Genomic DNA, 16,615 nt, shown 5'->3' with positions numbered 1-16,615 from the left:
CACCCCAGTCCTGTCCCCTGGCCTGGCCCTCCCCCGCCCCCCCAGGTCAGGGTGCACGCACAGGCCGAGGGGCGGTTCTCTGCCCCAAGACGCCTTTCCAGGCGGCCCCCCACCGATCTGAGCGCTGACCGTAGGACAGGTGTTCTCACTGTAGCTCCGTTTACCCCCGAAGGAAGCCGCTCCGGGCTCAGGTTCTTGGCAGCTCAGGTTCTGCCTCAGAGCCCGCGGGACAACTCCGGGGCAATGCCCGGCGCGGCCCCACGCCCCCCAGCCGGGCACCAGAGCGAGAAACACGTCACTGTTTCATGTTTATTTCCAGAAAGTGATGGAGACAGCAGGCGTGTATCCAGACACCACTCTCTGTACAATAAATAATCGCCTCAAAAAAAAAACACAAAAAAAAATAGAAAAAAGCACACGCGCGCGCACCCATGACCGACCTTGCTTCCCTGGACCGGCACCAGGCCCTCCCGGGGCTCCCCGGCTCTGAGTGGGGGGGCACTGCCCAGTCCCCGCACCCTCTCCAGGGCCCTGGCCGCCGGCCGTTACCCAACCCACGTGCCTTTATTTCCCATCGGAGAGGGACGCGCACGCACACACATAAAAATGCTGAAAGTTCTTCTGCGGAGAAGAGAACGGGACCTTCAGGTCCCCGCCTGACCCCCTCCCGCCCCCCCGGAGAGAGGGCGCTCCTTGGTGGCCACGACCTTCTTGTTCTGTTTTCTGTTCTCCGGCTGGGAGCCCGGCCGGAAGCAGCACCAGGTGAATAAGGACTGTAGTTAGGGCACAGGAGGGCGGGGGGACACGCCTTGGGCCGAGGAGTAGCCGGTGAACCCCAGAATTCTGCCCCCCTTCCCCACCCACCGCAGAAGGGGCAGGAACAGAGGGAGCTGGGGACCGTCGGTCCTGAGTCCGGTGTCCACGTTCCTCGGCTCAGTTGGGGAAATAGTTATAAAACGGGCCCTCGGCCTCCTTGTCGAAAGGAGAAGGGGCCCCGGCCGGGGAGGAGCTGTCGCCGCTGGAGGGGTAGGGGGACACGCGTCTCCGCTTAGAGTCCCCCTCGCCCAGGCCCGAGTCCCCGGACTCCGGCCGGAGGGGGGCCATGTCCGTCCACAGCGGGGGCGGGCCCGGCTCCTCCGGGGCCCCCGGCTCCCCGGGCAGAGTCCGCATGGGGCGGAACCAGCCGGCCGGGCCGGCCTTGGGCGGGTACTGGGGGGCGCCGGGCCAGCCGGCCGCGGGCGCCAGCACCTCCTGGCCTCGGTAGTAGGGCACGGCGGGCCCGGGCGCCGAGGGCAGGAACGCGGGCTTCATGCCGACGGCTCGGAGCTCGGCCTCGTAGCCGTGGTCGCGGGGCGCCCCCAGCCAGTAGGGCTGGGCCACCATGTCCTTGGGCTGGCCGGGCAGGTCCGGGTAGAAGCGGCTGGGGACGGCGTACTGGCTGGGGAGGAGCGGGGCGTAGTGGTCGCCCCCGAGCAGCTGACAGGTGGGTCCAGGCGGGGAGGGGACGCTGGTGTCAACAGACGCGTACATGCTAGAGAGAGAGAGGGAGAGAGAGAGAGAGAGAGAGAGAGAGAGAGAGGCAAGAAGACAGAGGTCAGGAGCAGTACTGGCCGCCTGAGAGCCTGCCTGTGGCACAGGCCTCCCGGGTCCTTCTGCCCTGGCCCACCCGCCCTCCAGCACCCATCCCAGTCCCCCCAGCACCCATCCCAGTCCCTCCAGCACCCATCCCAGTCCCCCCAGCACCCATCCCAGTCCCTCCAGCACCCATCCCAGTCCCCCCAGCACCCATCCCAGTCCCTCCAGCACCCATCCCAGTCCCCCCAGCACCTGTCCCAGTCCCTCCAGCACCCATCCCAGGCTCTCCAGCACCCATCCCAGTCCCTCCAGCACCCATCCCAGTCCCTCCAGGACCCGTCCCAGTCCCTCCAGCACCCGTCCCAGTCCCTCCAGCACCCATCCCAGTCCCTCCAGCACCCGTCCCAGTCCCTCCAGCACCCGTCCCAGGCTCTCCCACACCCGTCCCAGTCCCTCCAGCACCCATCCCAGTCCCTCCAGCACCCGTCCCAGTCCCTCCAGCACCCGTCCCAGTCCCTCCAGCACCCGTCCCAGGCTCTCCCGCACCCGTCCCAGTCCCTCCAGCACCCGTCCCAGTCCCCCCAGCACCCGTCCCAGTCCCTCCAGCACCCGTCCCAGTCCCTCCAGCACCCGTCCCAGTCCCTCCAGCACCATCCCAGTCCCTCCCACCCTCGGGGCAGAGAGGAAAACGTGGGAGCATGAGCCTGGGGCCCAGGCTCAGGACGGCTCTGCTCCCCAAAGGCGCCTGGGAACCCGCGGCACTTACGACTCAAAGTTCTCGCGGAACCCTTTGGCGAAAGGGTTGTTATCGATTTTCAGCTGAGTGATCTGGAGAGAGGGGAGGAGAGGGTCCTGAGTCCCGAGTGGGGGGCTGGGGACGCCCGAAATCCCGCCCGGCGAGACCCCCCCCCCCCGTCCTCCCCTCCCAGGCTGGCCCCCCGGCCCCTCCGGGCGCCTCACCTCGGCGTTCTGGTAGGCCGTCACGGCGATGAACTGGGTTTCCGGGAAAGTGAAGACGTGCGTGCTGGAGGCGCCGCAGGCCGCCTCGGGCTCCCCCTCGCTCACCTCCACGATGTGCAGGCGGGGCTGGTACTTGTGCAGGGACTGCAGCACGATCATCTGCGGGCGGAAGGGCCGGTGGGCGGAGGGAGACGCCAGGACCCCCCGGCCGTCCTGTCCATTCCGGGCCTCACGCCTGCAGGGCCCCAGGCCGCCCCCCGTGCCCAGCTCCTCCTGCCCCCGCTCCTCTCCCCAGCCTCTCCCCGCCGTCCGCTGGGACCGGCTGCCAGCGCCCACAGGGCGTTCAGGGCATCCGTGCCAGCTCTGCGGTGCCAGAGCGGTGCAGCCTGGCATCGGCCTGAATGGGACACCACCCTTTGTGCCCGAGATTCCGCTTCTTCCCCCCTCAGGGTGGGCGGGAGAAAACAGAGTCAGAGAGGAAGAAACGTGACTCTTCAACACTGTACCAGCCTGCAGGCTCCCTCTCTCCCCTCTCCCCTCTCCCCTCCCTTCTCTCCCCTCTCTCCTCCCCCCTCTCCTCTCTCCCCCTCCCCCTCCCCCTCCCCTCCCCCCTCTCCCTCCCCCTCCCCTCCCCCTCCCCTCCCCCTCCCCCCGCTGGCCCGGGCGGAGGCCCACCTGAGTGGCGTTGTTGGAGGCCCCCTTGTTGTTGGTGAGCTTCAGTTTCCCGAATGAGACTTCCTGGCGCATCCAGTGGGCCCCGGTGTTGGGGGAATCCGGGTGGACGTACAGGCGGTTTCCTGCAGACAGGGCGCCTGTGAGGCCCGCGGCCCCCGGGGCCAGACCCCGGTGACGTGGGCCTCGGCCTGTTCCGAGGGGATATCAGAAAGGATGCCGGGGCCCTACCGGCTTGGCTCAGTGGATAGAGCGTCGGCCTTTCGGACTGAAAGGTCCCAGGTTCGATTCCAGTCAAGGGCATGTACCTGGGCTGTGGGCACTTCCCCAGTAGGAGGTGTGCAGGAGGCAGCTGATAGATGACTCTCTCTCATCGATATTTTTCTCTATCTCTCTCCCTTCCCCTCTAAAAAAAATCAATAAAACAGTAAAAAAAAAAAAAGAAAAGAAAAGAAAAGAAAAGAAAGAAGGAAAGAAAGGAAAAAGGATGCCGGGGAGGATCAGACGCGGCAGGGCCAGGGGCGGTGTGGGCAGGGGACAGAGCAGAGGACTGGCCAGAGTCCAGTGGAAAAGAAAGGACAAAGAGAGTGGAGGGGAGGAGAGGGAGGGGACGGGGTAGGGGGGGATGGGGGATTAAATCCTAGGTGCCCGGTGCAGGGACTCGCAGTTTCCTCCTGACTCCACTAGGGGGCGTCTCGGGGGAAAGGGTGCCCCCCAGGCGGGCGCCTACCTGGCATGCTGCCCTCGGCCTTGCCGCACTGCACCCACTTGCCGCTCTGGTACCGCCAGTGGTGCTGGTCCACCAAGACCACGTCCACGAACATCCGGTAGTGGCTGGTGGGCTCCAGCCCGGCCACCGTGAACGACAGGAACGGGAACATCCGCCTGGGGAGACAGACCCACGGCACATCAGCCCCGCCCTGAGGACAGCGGCCCCGCGGTGCGCGGCCCGGCGTCCACCCTCCCGCAGCCAGCGGGCCGGGCTCAGGGAGGCTGCCCGCCTTTTGTTCACCGGCCATTACGTTATATAAACTCGCAGTGAAATCCAGGGGGGGGGGGCGCAAATGTAGGGCACAGCTGCGACTACGCAACACGGGGTTTATTATTGTATTATTTTCCATACGAACGACTGTAACCCTGCTTTTTATTTTTTATTTATTTTTAAATATATTTTATTGATTTTTTTAAAAACATATTTTATTGATTTTTCTTTTTACAGAGAAGAAGTGAGAGAGATAGAGAGCTAGAAAGTCAATGAGAGAAACATCGACCAGCTGCCTCTTGCACGCCCCCTACTGGGGATGTGCCCGCAACCAAGGTACATGCCCTTGACTGGAATCAAACCTGGGACCTTTCAGTCCGCAGGCCGACACTCTATCCACTGAGCCAAACTGGTTTCGACTGTAACCCTACTTTTTAAAAATATATATTTTATTGATTTTTTACAGAGAGTAAGGGAGAGGGAGAGGGAATTAGAAACATCGATCGACTGCCTCCTGCACACCTTCTACCAGGGATGTGCCTGCAACCAAGGCACATGCCCTTAACCGGAATCGAACCTGGGACCCTGAGTCTATAAGCCAATGCTCCATCCACTGAGCCAAACGGGTTAGGGCAACTGAACCCTACTTTGCCCCACGCTGCACATTATATTATAAACTGAGGTAATAAATGCTAAAAAAACAAAACAAAAAATCATCACTTTCCAAAACTTTGGCTAAATGATCTCTGCTATTGAGGTCATTTATATCTCTTATACCTAATAATTGATAACGTACAGACTCCGTGACTCTTCCCAGCTCCGCGCTCAGTAATATCACACGGGGGCTTGAAATCGGCCACTGTAGGAGTATGTCTACCACGGAAATCAGCAAACTGAGAATCAGGCTTCTGGAAATGTGTTCTCCCAGAGGGCCAGTGGCTAGACATTAGCTGTCACTACTAGATATTTATTTCCCAGCGGAGAACAAAGCCTCCAGCCCGCCCCCTACAGGCGGTTCCTGCTAAGTCCTCAGGCCACAGTCCCCCGAGCCCTGGTCTGGCCTCTCCACGGTGGCTCTCCCGGTGCTGACACACGCCTCTCCTCACGCACCCTCCACGGGCTCTCCCCGCCCCATCCCTCTGGGCCTTGGTGTCTCTCACAGGGCCTGCCCCAGGCCTGGGCCTTCAGGGAAGCAGCGAAAGTCCTAAGTGGAGCTTCCCTGCAAGAGGGCTCTCTCTAGCTCAGTCCTCATGCGTGAAGCCCTGGCTCCCGGGGAGCGTGGAGGAAGTTGGTGTTGGAACGCTGCGTTGTTGTGCCAGAGTAACAGATTCCAAGAAAGAGGCACTTCCGTACCGTAACAATTTCCACCACCTCCACCATAACCATCACCATCACCACCCCCTTCACCGTGGTCCCTACACGCATCATCTCCACCATCACCACCATCACTGCAGCCACCACCTCCACCATCACCACAACCAACACCCCCACCATCATCATCACTACAGTTACCCCCTCCGCGACAGCCACCGCCTCGACCAGCAGCAGCCATCACCATCGCCGATGGCTCAGCCTTCCTCTTCTAACACAGCAGGAAGAGCAGCGTTCTCGGGATATCAGTATTACCCTCCCCAGTATTATTTTTCACTCCCACACACTTCTCCCCTCCTCTTACGAGAAGTTCCGTGAGATGGGAGGAAAGGCACTAGTCCACGAGTCAGGAAACCTGGGGCAGGAGAGTTTCAGGGCCCAAGGAACCATATTGGGTGGATCCTAGTCCCTAGAGGGTCCCACAGAAACACTCTTAATAACCTTGGAACGGGGGAGACCTCACTGGTTTGCCTGTGGACTGAAGGGTCCCGGGTTCGATCCCCAGTAGGGTGTGTGCAGGAGGCAGCGATGAATGAGTCTCTTTCATGATTAATGTTTCTATCTCTCTCCCGCTCCCTTCCTCTCTGAAATAAATAAAACTATGTATTTTTTAAAAAAATAACCCGGGGAGGAGGGAACATGATCGCATTCCTGTTTTCCTCAGATGCTCCTGGGCTGAGATCAAGAGACGTACCGGCCCTATGACCGTGAATAAGTTAATTGTCAAACCAAATCTCAGTTTCTTCACCCGTCAATGGAAACGATGACTCCGGCCCAGCTTTTCTCTGACAGCGGTTAAGAAGTTCACAAGATGTGAAACTCTCTCCCATCCCACCTTGTTCCAGGCCCGGAGCTGTCAAAGCCCTCTGGCCAGGCGGAAGGACTCTGAGCAAGAGCCCAGAGTTCCAGTCTGGAGTCCCAGGGGCTCGGAGGCCCGTCGGCTTGAGAAATCAAAGCTCAGGAACGAGTCCTTGAGCAGCAGAGGGTGGGAGAATATTTTCAACCCATTCCTACCAGCGACTCCTTCTCCGACAGTGCTCAGGTCCCTCACCACTTCCTAATGCTTGGTCACCGGTTCCTCCACCTTGTAGGGATCAAGGGACAGACGGGAATATATTCCCTGAGTCTCTACTCATGCGGTAGCCAGTTCATTGAACCAGGCCTTTGAGATATAAAATGTTATTTCCAGCCCTGACCAGTTCGGCTCAGTGGATAGAGAGTTGGCCTGAGGACTGAAGGGTCCCAGGTTCGATTCCGGTCAAGGGCATGTATCTTGGTTTTGGGCACATCCCCAGTAGAAGGTGTGCAGGAAGCAACTGATCGATGTTTCCAACTCTCTATCCCTCCCCCTTCCTCTCTGTAAAAAGTCAATAAAATATGTTTTTAAAATGTTTTTTTTCCATTTGATACTTGAATAACACGAGGCTGGAAGAAAGAGGTTTGTTTGGTGCTGGCTCCTTGGAGGGAGAGCAGAACCGGGACTCCTGACTGCAAAGCACAGACTGCGGTCTCCGTTCCTCCATCTCGCTCATCGCTCATACGGGGAAACGGAGGGCGCACAGGAAGAGGACGGGCGAAGGGGAGAGGAGAAGGGACGTCTCAACTTCACCCTAAAAGTCTAGAATCACCACCAGCTGGAATCCCAAAATAGCCCCTGATTTACATAACATGTCGCTGGGAAGGAACAGGGAGGAAAGATGGGTCGGTGCCAAACTGAGACCCCCCCAAAAGATCACTGGCCATTCTGCTCTCAGAGGGCAGGGTCCAAGACCCCAAGTTCCCCTAAAGACCACTCTACCGTGAAGTGTGCACAGCACCATCGTGCCCCTCCCCATCACCAACACCTCTGACGGGCGGCGCCAATGAGGGCATTGAGTACGAATTTAAAAGGAGACTTAGAAAAAGAGAGAGAAGCCTAAACCGGTTTGGCTCAGTGGATAGAGCATCGGCCTGCGGACTGAAGGGTCCGGTTCTATTCTGGTCAAGGGCATGTACCTTGGTTGCAAGCACATCCCATTGGGGGTGTGCAGGAGGCAGCTGATCCATGTCTCTCTCTCATCGATGTTTCTAACTCTCTATCCCTCTCTCTTCCTCTCTGTAAAAAAAAAAAAAAAAAAAAAAAAAAAAAAAAAAAAAAAAAAAAAAAGCAATAAAATATATCTTAAAAAAATAAAAGGAGACTTTTCTTTGTCAGTCATGTTGGCAAAATGTTTCAAAATTGGTAATAATTTACGTCATCGATGGGCCCGCGGGAAACGGGTCCTCTCGTACTGGTGGGGGGGTGGTGTAATTTGGTACCCCCTTTTAGGAGGGCTCTCGGGCCCCGCCCCTACCCAGCAAGAAGCAAAATGTCCTCCCCATCACGGGGTCCCCTCCTCCCACCAACTTCAGACCCGCTTCATAGAAGTCAGACGGCCATTAGCCAACAGCCAATGCGAAAGCAAAGCTGGTTTCATCTGCCCTCAGAGAAATAAAGCCAGTCGGCCCCACATGAAAGCAGCCTGAAATCTAAGCATGCTCTTGAAAGATTGATGAAGTTCTTGGAAGTGGGAATGCGGGGACGGGGAAACCCCACTCGCGGCGAGGCCAGCGGCGGAGGGCTGTGTGGGCCCGAGATGGCCGTACCCACCCCTGGTTCACGTGCACGTACCCGGATGCAAATCGAGCTACTCAGTAGCGGGCCTTCCCGAAGTTATCTTAATTATAATAATCAGCTAATCACACCCAGAAGCGTGGGGAATGCCAGCGATTAATGAACGCCCACACACACCCCCACACGCAGACACCGGCCTCTCTCTTCCTCTGCCCAGAACGTCTGCCGTCTGCTATCAGTGCTCGCTGGCACCTTCAAAGCGCACATGCTGTGCCACTGCACAGAAGCACAGCGAGGCCTGAGGGGGCACCCTCCGGCACCCCCATCTCCACACACACACAGACGTGGACAGAAGGGAGGTCTCCAGGGAGTCAGTCCATCGGTTGCCCCTCCGTTTCGCCCTCCCGCTCCACTGGCACTGCCCGGATCTGTTTCCGGGCCCGGAGTGGCCGCCCGCTCCCCGAAGGAGACGGTGACTGGGCTGTGGTCCCCACCGGGGGGTGGGACCCGGGTGAGAGGGAGAGGAAGGATCTGGGAGCAAGTGAGTCAGCTCCACGCAGAAGGCCGCAGGGCTGTGGGTGGGCCTCGGCTGGAAGGATCTTTCAGAAAGGAAGAAGGCCGTGGGTGAGGTGGTGACTGGCAGGTCACCGGAACCCACAGAGGGACAGGCCGGCCTGCCAAAGCAGAAGGACAGAAAGGGAGCCGTTCTCCGAGCCCAACTCTTTTTAAAAAAAAAAAAATTTTTTTTATTGATTTTTTACAGAGGGATGGAGAGTTAGAAACATGGATGAGAGAGAAACATCCATCAGCTGCCTCCTGCACACCTCCTACTGGAGATGTGCCCACAACCAAGGTGCATGCCCTTGGCCGGAATCGAACCTGGGACCTTTCAGTCTGCAGGCCATCGCTCTATCCACTGAGCCAAACTGGTTAGGGCTGAGCCCAACTCTAACTACTCAGAAGCCAGTGGCAGAAGAAAATGGTTGCCAACTCCCCAGATCACTGGCGCCCAAGCTCAGATACGGGGTGATGGTACTGAATTGGGGTGGTGTGTCCTCTGCCCCTTCCACCCACCACGTGGACCCTGAGGCCCGATCCCAGGGGAGGAATCAGAGGATATGGGAGGGGCCACTGTTCTCTTCCAAAGGAGAGCCCGCAGTGTCTGAAGGAGTCCCTCGGGGTGGATCAAAAGTGTGATGACTGGCCCTGCCGGTGTGGCTCAGTGGTTTAGTGCCAACCTATGAACCCAGAGGTCACTATTCCTGTCAGGGCACACGCCCAGGTTGTGGGCTCCATCCTCTGTGGAGGGGCGTGCAGGAATCAGCCGATCAATGATTCTCTCTTTCATTGATGTTTCTCTCTCTCTCCCTTCCTCTTGGAAATTATATATATATATATATATATATATATATATATATATATATATATATATATAAATCCTCACACTTTTTAAGATATATATATATATATCCTCACACTTTATATATATATATATATATATATATATATATATATATATATATATATATATAAAGTGTGAGGATTATAACACACACACACACACACACACACGCAACACACTTATGAATCAATCAGGGAAATTTGGCGATATTTAGGTATTTCTTTTCAGGTTTGCAAATGGTATTGTGTTTATTTTTTAAAGTCATTTTTAGAGGTACATAAAGGAATATTTACGGATGAAATATTATTGTGTCTGGGATTTATTAATTCTTTACACTATCACTGCTATAAGTACAGACCGGAGGAGTAGAAGCGCAGTGAGTGAGGATAAAGAACAAGACTGGACTGGCGCTGAGAGCTGTGGAGCTGGGTGTGGGCCAGTGCAGGGAGGGCCCATACAGTCTTCTCTTCGCTCTGTGTGTACAGATTGACCTCGGCAACACAGGGGTCAGGGGCCCAAACCCTGTGCAATCTAAAATTCTCTTATGGCTTTGACTCCAAAACTTAACTACTAATAGCCTACTGTTGGCTAGTAACTGAAGCCTAACAGATAACAGAAAGTCAATTAACATATTTTATCTGTTATATATATATATATATATATATATATATATATATATATACTGCATCCTCATAGTAAAGTAAGCTAGAGAGAAGAAAATTATAAGGACGAGTAAATGCATTTATAGTATTTATTTTTTAAAAGGGTGTATACGTCAGGACACTAAGTTCCAAACTCATATTGTTTGAGGGTCAACTATACTTAAATATTTGTGTTGTATTATTAATCCTCACACGAGAATATTTTCCCCGTTGATTTTTAGAGAGAGTGCGAGGGAGAAAAAGGAATGCAGAGAGAGAGAAACATCAGTGTGAGAGAGACACACTGACTAGTTGCCTCCCGCAGGAGCCCTGACTGGGGCCCGGGATTGAGCTTCAGCCCAGGGACGTGCCCTTGACCGGGAGTCAAACCCGCACCCTCTGGTTCATGGGCTGATGCCAGGGCTATCGGAACTTTTCATAATTAAAAAGAGTGAGTGTATGAATCTAAGAAGGAGACAACAAAACTTGTCAAGACGGCCGAAACCGGTTCGGCTCAATGGATAGAGCATCAGCCTGCGGACTGAGGGGTCCCAGGTTCGATTCCAGTCAAGGGCCTGTACCTCGGTTGCTGGCACATCCTCAGTGGGGGGTGTGCAGGAGGCAGCTGATCGATGTTTCTGACTTTCTATCCCGTTTTATTTATTTTTTTAAAATATATTTTATTGATTTTTTACAGAGAGGAAGAGAGAGGGATAGAGAGCTAGAAGCATCGATGAGAGAGAAACTTCGACCAGCTGCCTCCTGCACCCCACCACCCCCACAGGGGATGTGCCCGCAACCAAGGTACATGCCCTGGACCGGAATCGAACCTGGGACCTTTCAGTCCACAGACCGACGCTCTATCCACTCAGCCAAACCGGTTTCGGCTCAATAAAATATTTAAAAAAAACAAAAAAACACACACACACAAAAAAACTCACTTGTCAAGACAGAATTATTCAGCAGGAACATAAAGGAAAGAAGGAGGCTGTAGGGGCAGAGATGGGACCCACCCTCAGAGATCCATCCCCTGAAATACCCCCCTGAACAGCCCGTGGGGAGACCACCGCCGGCCCAGCCCCCAGCAGGTCCCTGACGTTCTGGCTGCTGCTCCCTCCACCTCCTCTCTCCAGCCTGACAGCGGCTGTGGGGAGGCCTGGGTCCCGGGGCAGGGAGCTTCCTGACACACAGGGCGGAGGCCCCGTCCAGGCCTCTGTGTTGGCGTGTGGCCCGTTCACTATCCCTGCGCCTCAGTGCCCTCAGCTGTACAATGGGGAGACCGCCCGGCCGAGCTAGCACACAGAGAAATACTGGAAGTGAAAGCACTCTGAATGCATCAAGGCCCTCGGACAGCGTGGGGCTGTTTTTACTCCTGGCCCCGGGAGAAACCCAGGCAGAGACCAGCTGGGTTCTGATGCCAGTTCTGCCAGCGACAAGGGGGCCGTGTAACCTCAGAAGAGTCTCTCACTGTCTCTGGGCCTGTTTCTGTGGGACAGAATCTTCCGGGTCCCCTCCATTCAAACACAAGAGGACTAGAAGCCGGGGGAGGGGGGAGGGACCACAGAGAGGAATATCAGAAGGCTTAGGAGATGAAGGTCATGCCACCGAAGACAATGCCAACCATCCAGGGTCCATCCCAGGGAAAGAGGAACAGCCCAGCCACGTGAGCCAACTGTGGTTGGTGGCCGTGTCCCTCAATCCCAGGCCGCCCCACAGAAACCAAGAGGGAAGAACCTTCCAGCAATATCCAGACTGAATGGCCTCTCCCCCCTTCCTCCCCAAGCCCCATCCTTGGTATCGACACTCCCAGGTCCACGGATGACACAGCCCCTCCACAGACAGGGGGGCTGCCCCCCCGCCCTCAGGGGAAAGGTGGGTGCCCCTCACAGGTCAGACACCCCAGGGCCGCTCAGCGTCGTGCTTACCAAACAAACACCACACAGGGGAGAGTTTCTCTTTCTCCCCCCACGCAGGAGGCTGTCCCCGGAAGCAGCTCGCCCGGCCCCAAGCCCTGCCCCACCCGCCCGTACGGAGCTCCGGGGGCCCTGAGCCATGGGTCCTGAGGCCGGGCCTGTGACTATGCGAACGGGCTCTCAGGGGACGGGCCTCAGAGGGCACAGAACACGGGACCGGCTGCCAGCGGGGCCCCCTGGGTGAGCCTCGCCTGCTTGTGCCCATGGGCGTTTGTGCCCTCCGGTTTTGGAGGGGATCTGTGCCCCACACACTCTTTACCAACCCCCAGCACACACACACACACACACACACACACACACACTCACACCAGAGAATAGGAACTCGAAGTACTACCGGAGAGGAAACTTGGCCACTGCGTCTCCATGTCACCGAATCCTACACTCCCCGCCCCTCCCCAAGCCGGCCTGCGGACCGCAGCAGCAGCAGCAGGGCTGGGTGAGGTGGTACCTGGACCCCTGATCCCCGAACGTGAGCGCTGGGCTAGTGCCCGTTCCATTACAACGGCCCTCCCCTTCCACTTCCCTGCACACAAGGGCTCAAAGGCGTCCTGTTCTGCCCAGTCAGACCCTAAACACGGCACCCCCTCTGCCTACTGCCACCCCCACTCAGGCGGAAAGCGGGGTGCACCCCAGTTCTGGGTGGAACCCCCAAACCAAGGTGACGCTCATTGCACCTACTCTCTTCCATCCCCTTTTTGAGGTCTGTCTGTTGGTTGGTGTCATGTCCCAGGAGCAGACAACACCCAGAATTTTTCACTCCCATCTCCCTCCCTAAGCCCTAAACCAAAACAGTGAGGGAGAAAGAGAGAGAGAGAGAGAGAGAGAGAGAGAGAGAGAGAGAGAGAGAGAGAGAGAGAGAGAGAGAGAGAGAGAGAGAGAGAGAGAGAGAGAGAGAGAGAGAGGAGAGAGAGACAGAAACGCGCGCCCCGCTGGGCGGGCCCGGCTCACCGGCCCTGCTTGGTGATGATCATCTCCGTCTGGTGCTGGTTGAACTTGGACCACAACAGGTGGTTGTTGAGCGCCACTCGGAGCTTCCCCGACACCTCGAGCCCGGCGGGCGGCGCGTAGTCCTCGCGGGGCGCGGGGAAGAGCCCGGCGCGCGGGTCGGGCGCCGCGAAGCCGTCCGCGGGCGGAAAGCCCTCGGCGCCCGGCGGCGTCGGCGGGAAGGGTTCGCCGGGCCCCGGGAAGCCGGCGGCCTGGGGCCGGGGCGGGTAGGCGTAGGCTCCGAGGAAGCGGCCGGGCGGCGCGGACACCAGGGGGGCCCCGGCGGCGAAGGGCGCCCCGAGGCCGGCGCCCCCGCGGCGCTCCGCCGCGTCCTGCGCGCCCGGCTCCGGGTAGAAGTAGCGGTTCTGCGGGTCGGCGCCCGGCGCCCGGCCCTGGTCTCCCGCCGGCATCGGCTCCGTGCCCGTCAGCATGGCTCTGCAGCCGGGCTCCAGGATGCCCATAAGGGGCGGGCGGGCACCTGGCCGCGGCCGTCGGGGGCCGGCCCCCTGCGCGCGGGGCGGCCCGGGGGGGCGGGGGCCCGGGTGCGGGGCGGGGCGGGGCCCCGGGACGGGGGCCCCACAGCGATGCGGGCTCGGACGCCGGGGTCCTGGGCCCGCGGGGCGGGCGGCGGGCGCGGGGCTCGGGCTCCCTCTCCGGCGGCCGCTGTCAGCGCGCCGCGCCCGGGCGGAGGCTTTATGAAGCGCCCCGGGTCCCCGGCACCCGCCACCTCGCCCCGCCCCGCCCGCCCCGCCTCCTCGCTGATGCTCCACACATTCTACCGAGAAGGGCCCACGGGGCGGAGGGGGAGTCCCTGCGAGCCTCAGACGTGGCCTTCACCCAGCCCGTTCCTCTGCGCTGGACCCTCGTGGGCACCCACCCACCCGGGAAGGCTCAGCTCCAGGGCCCCTCCCTTCCTGCGGGAGCCCTGGGCGCCGGCTCAGTGAGATGCAGGCTCCGGGCCATTTCCACCTCGAACGCCCCACAGCCGCTCCTGGATGCCCGCTGTGTGCCAGGCGCTGTGCTCGGTGGCTCTGCAGGAAGTGTTGGTTGACACTCTTTCCCCCGCCCGAGGCCCAGGTGGGCTGTGTCACATGCATCTAGGCCAGGGGTTCTCAGCCTTCCGAATGCCGCGACCCTTTCGTACCGCTCCTCCTGGGGTGGTGACCCCCACCCATAACATTATCTTCATTGCTACTTCATAGCTGTCATTTTGCTACTGTTATGAATCGTCATGTAAATATCTGTGTTTTCCGATGGTCTCAGGCGACCCTGCTAGCGGTTCTCAACCTGTGGGTCGCTGCTGTGGAGCCTAAGACCATCGGAAAACACAGATATTTACAATTTTTTATTAACAGTAGCAAAATTACAGTTAGGAAGTAGCAACAAAGATAATTTTACGGTTGGGGGTCACCACGACAGGAGGAACGGCATTAGGAAGGCTGAGAACCACGGCTAGGCCCGGGGCGGACCTGGAGCCTGGCTCCTTGGGGAGTACATCTGGCCACAGCCTCTGGCCCCCCAAAGCCCCCTCACCGGGCCTGGCACAGGGCCCTCTACGTGGCACGGGGCCGGCTCTGTGCCTGTCACTCAGGTGTGTGTGTGACCTGGGCCAGTCACTTCCCTTCCCTGGAAGTCGGCCTCGGTGCCTCCGGAGAAGGGGAGCTGGTCTGCGTTTCAGAGGGGCGGTGAGCCGCACCTGAGGGGGGTCCCCGGGAGCACCTCCCTGACTATCGTTACATCTCGGTGGGAAAGCTCTCTGAACGGGTTCAGAAGCCGCTGACAGGAAGGAAACCTACGGCTTTTCTGTCTCTGCTTTTCCTTTTCTGCTGACTCATGTGATATTCCTTTTATGATGAAAATTATCCTTTTCCCCCAATTGAGAATGGCATCGTTGGGAGTGTTCCTGTAGATAAGGATAAAACACACTCGCCTAGAAAACGTAGGCAGTAAAAGTAAAAGCAGGCCTGTGCAAACCACTCCAAACTTAGGGTTCACTTTTCCGTGACCCCCCTTCCAGAGGTCACCCCCTGCACCCAGCCTCTCCGTTGTGCCCACGTGTGTGCGTGTGCATGTGTGCATGGGCCCACACACCAGCGGGTAATCTTATATAAACACCACACGTTCTGCTTTGTAATGTGTTTTTCTCTTTCACTCCACAAGGTGTCATGGAATTTTTTGCATGTCAATATATAGATAAAGATTTACATCTGAAAGGAGTGGTTTTTGAGAAATACTTTCATCTGGTAAAGGCTCACCTTTCCTTTCCCCTGCCTCCCTCCCCACCCCCCACCCCCTCTTCGGTCCTCCCCTGGGGGCTGGCCCCATCTCCACAGCTCTGGCCCAGCCCGGCGGGACTTCACCCTGAGGCGTCCACGGGGACTCTCTGCTCCCAACTAGAGCTGAACCAAGAGGCAGGCTGGCAGGCGAAGGCAAAGTGGGGGACCCCAGGGGGCGGGCATGACCCAGGGAGGGTGGGGGGAGAGAGAACCAGCACATCCCCCGAGGATGGAGGCAGATACACAGCGGCAGGCACAGGGACGGGAAAGGCCCCCTCCCAGCCTTTTACCCATCATCCCCTGGTGCTTTAAGGAAGGCGGGAGTTTCTGCCTGCTGTTCCAAGAGGGGCGGCATTGCTCGAAAGAGAGGGTAACCTTGGGATCCTTGGCTAATTGGGATCCTTTTGGGGAACATGGGGGATTCCAGTAAGACTTTCCTGAATGGCGGTCCGCAGGAGACAGGAGTTTGGGGGGAACTTGGCTGCGGAAGGCCGAGGCGAGTGCTGTCCTCCTTGCTCTCCCCCCCCCCCCCCGCCTCTGAACAGGGGGCCCGGAGCTCCCCCCGCCCCAGCTTTCTGGGCAGGAGGGACTGGGAGTCTCAGAATCAGGTGGACCTGGGGCCATGTCCCTGGAGGGCACGGGTGGCCGGGGGTGGTATTCCTATGGCCTGATGGGCTGCCAGAAGGTCTTACAACCGGGCTCATCAGCCACACAGGGCTCACCCCCTCCCTCCGATTTCTGCCACCCAGAAAAGAAAGTGCCTGTGAAAAGCGGGGGCTGAGTGGCCCGGGTGTCACCGCTGCCAGTCCCGCCCCTCTGCCAGCTCGGGTGAGAAGAAGACACCTCCTCCTCCTCCTGCCACCTCACCTCTTCCCAGGCCCCGGGGCTGGAATGGCGGGAAGGAGGAGCAGGAGAGGAGGCCCCCCTGGGGTCCCCTGACTTCCCTGTCACTGCCTCTCCCAGCCCCTCTCTCATCCCGTCAACCCACGGGGCACCCAGAAGGCCGGCCCCCGTGGGGCGAGGGGCCAACGAGGCACAGATGTGTGTCCGGATCGGAAGGGTCACAGTTAGGAGACAGTTAGAGAGCCAGTCTGGGAAACGGATTTACCAAACTCACACACTGCGTCCATGGCACAGCCAGGCAAGACCCCGGCCGGCCTCCTGATCCAGGGCCCTGCCCCGCAGA

General features: G+C 58.4%; 1 protein-coding gene across 1 annotated transcript; it reads right to left on the bottom strand.

The window, feature by feature from the left end:
• Nucleotides 1-246: 246 nt before the first annotated feature.
• On the bottom strand, nt 247-13,769 carry TBX21 (T-box transcription factor 21). Its single transcript, XM_084863968.1, has 6 exons — nt 13,118-13,769; nt 3,938-4,092; nt 3,211-3,332; nt 2,536-2,694; nt 2,342-2,403; nt 247-1,531 (listed from the first exon to the last, which is right to left on the bottom strand). Exons 1-6 carry the CDS (start codon nt 13,612-13,614, stop codon nt 934-936), a joined length of 1,593 nt encoding a protein of 530 aa, XP_084720094.1. The 5' UTR covers nt 13,615-13,769; the 3' UTR covers nt 247-933.
• Nucleotides 13,770-16,615: the final 2,846 nt, after the last annotated feature.

This window comes from Pipistrellus hanaki (assembly GCF_964339955.1).
Source record: "Pipistrellus hanaki genome assembly, chromosome: 16".
Lineage (NCBI taxonomy): Eukaryota > Metazoa > Chordata > Mammalia > Chiroptera > Vespertilionidae > Pipistrellus > Pipistrellus hanaki.
The sequence above is the reverse complement of the archived record's forward strand: the minus strand, read 5'-3'. Positions and strand labels throughout refer to the sequence as shown.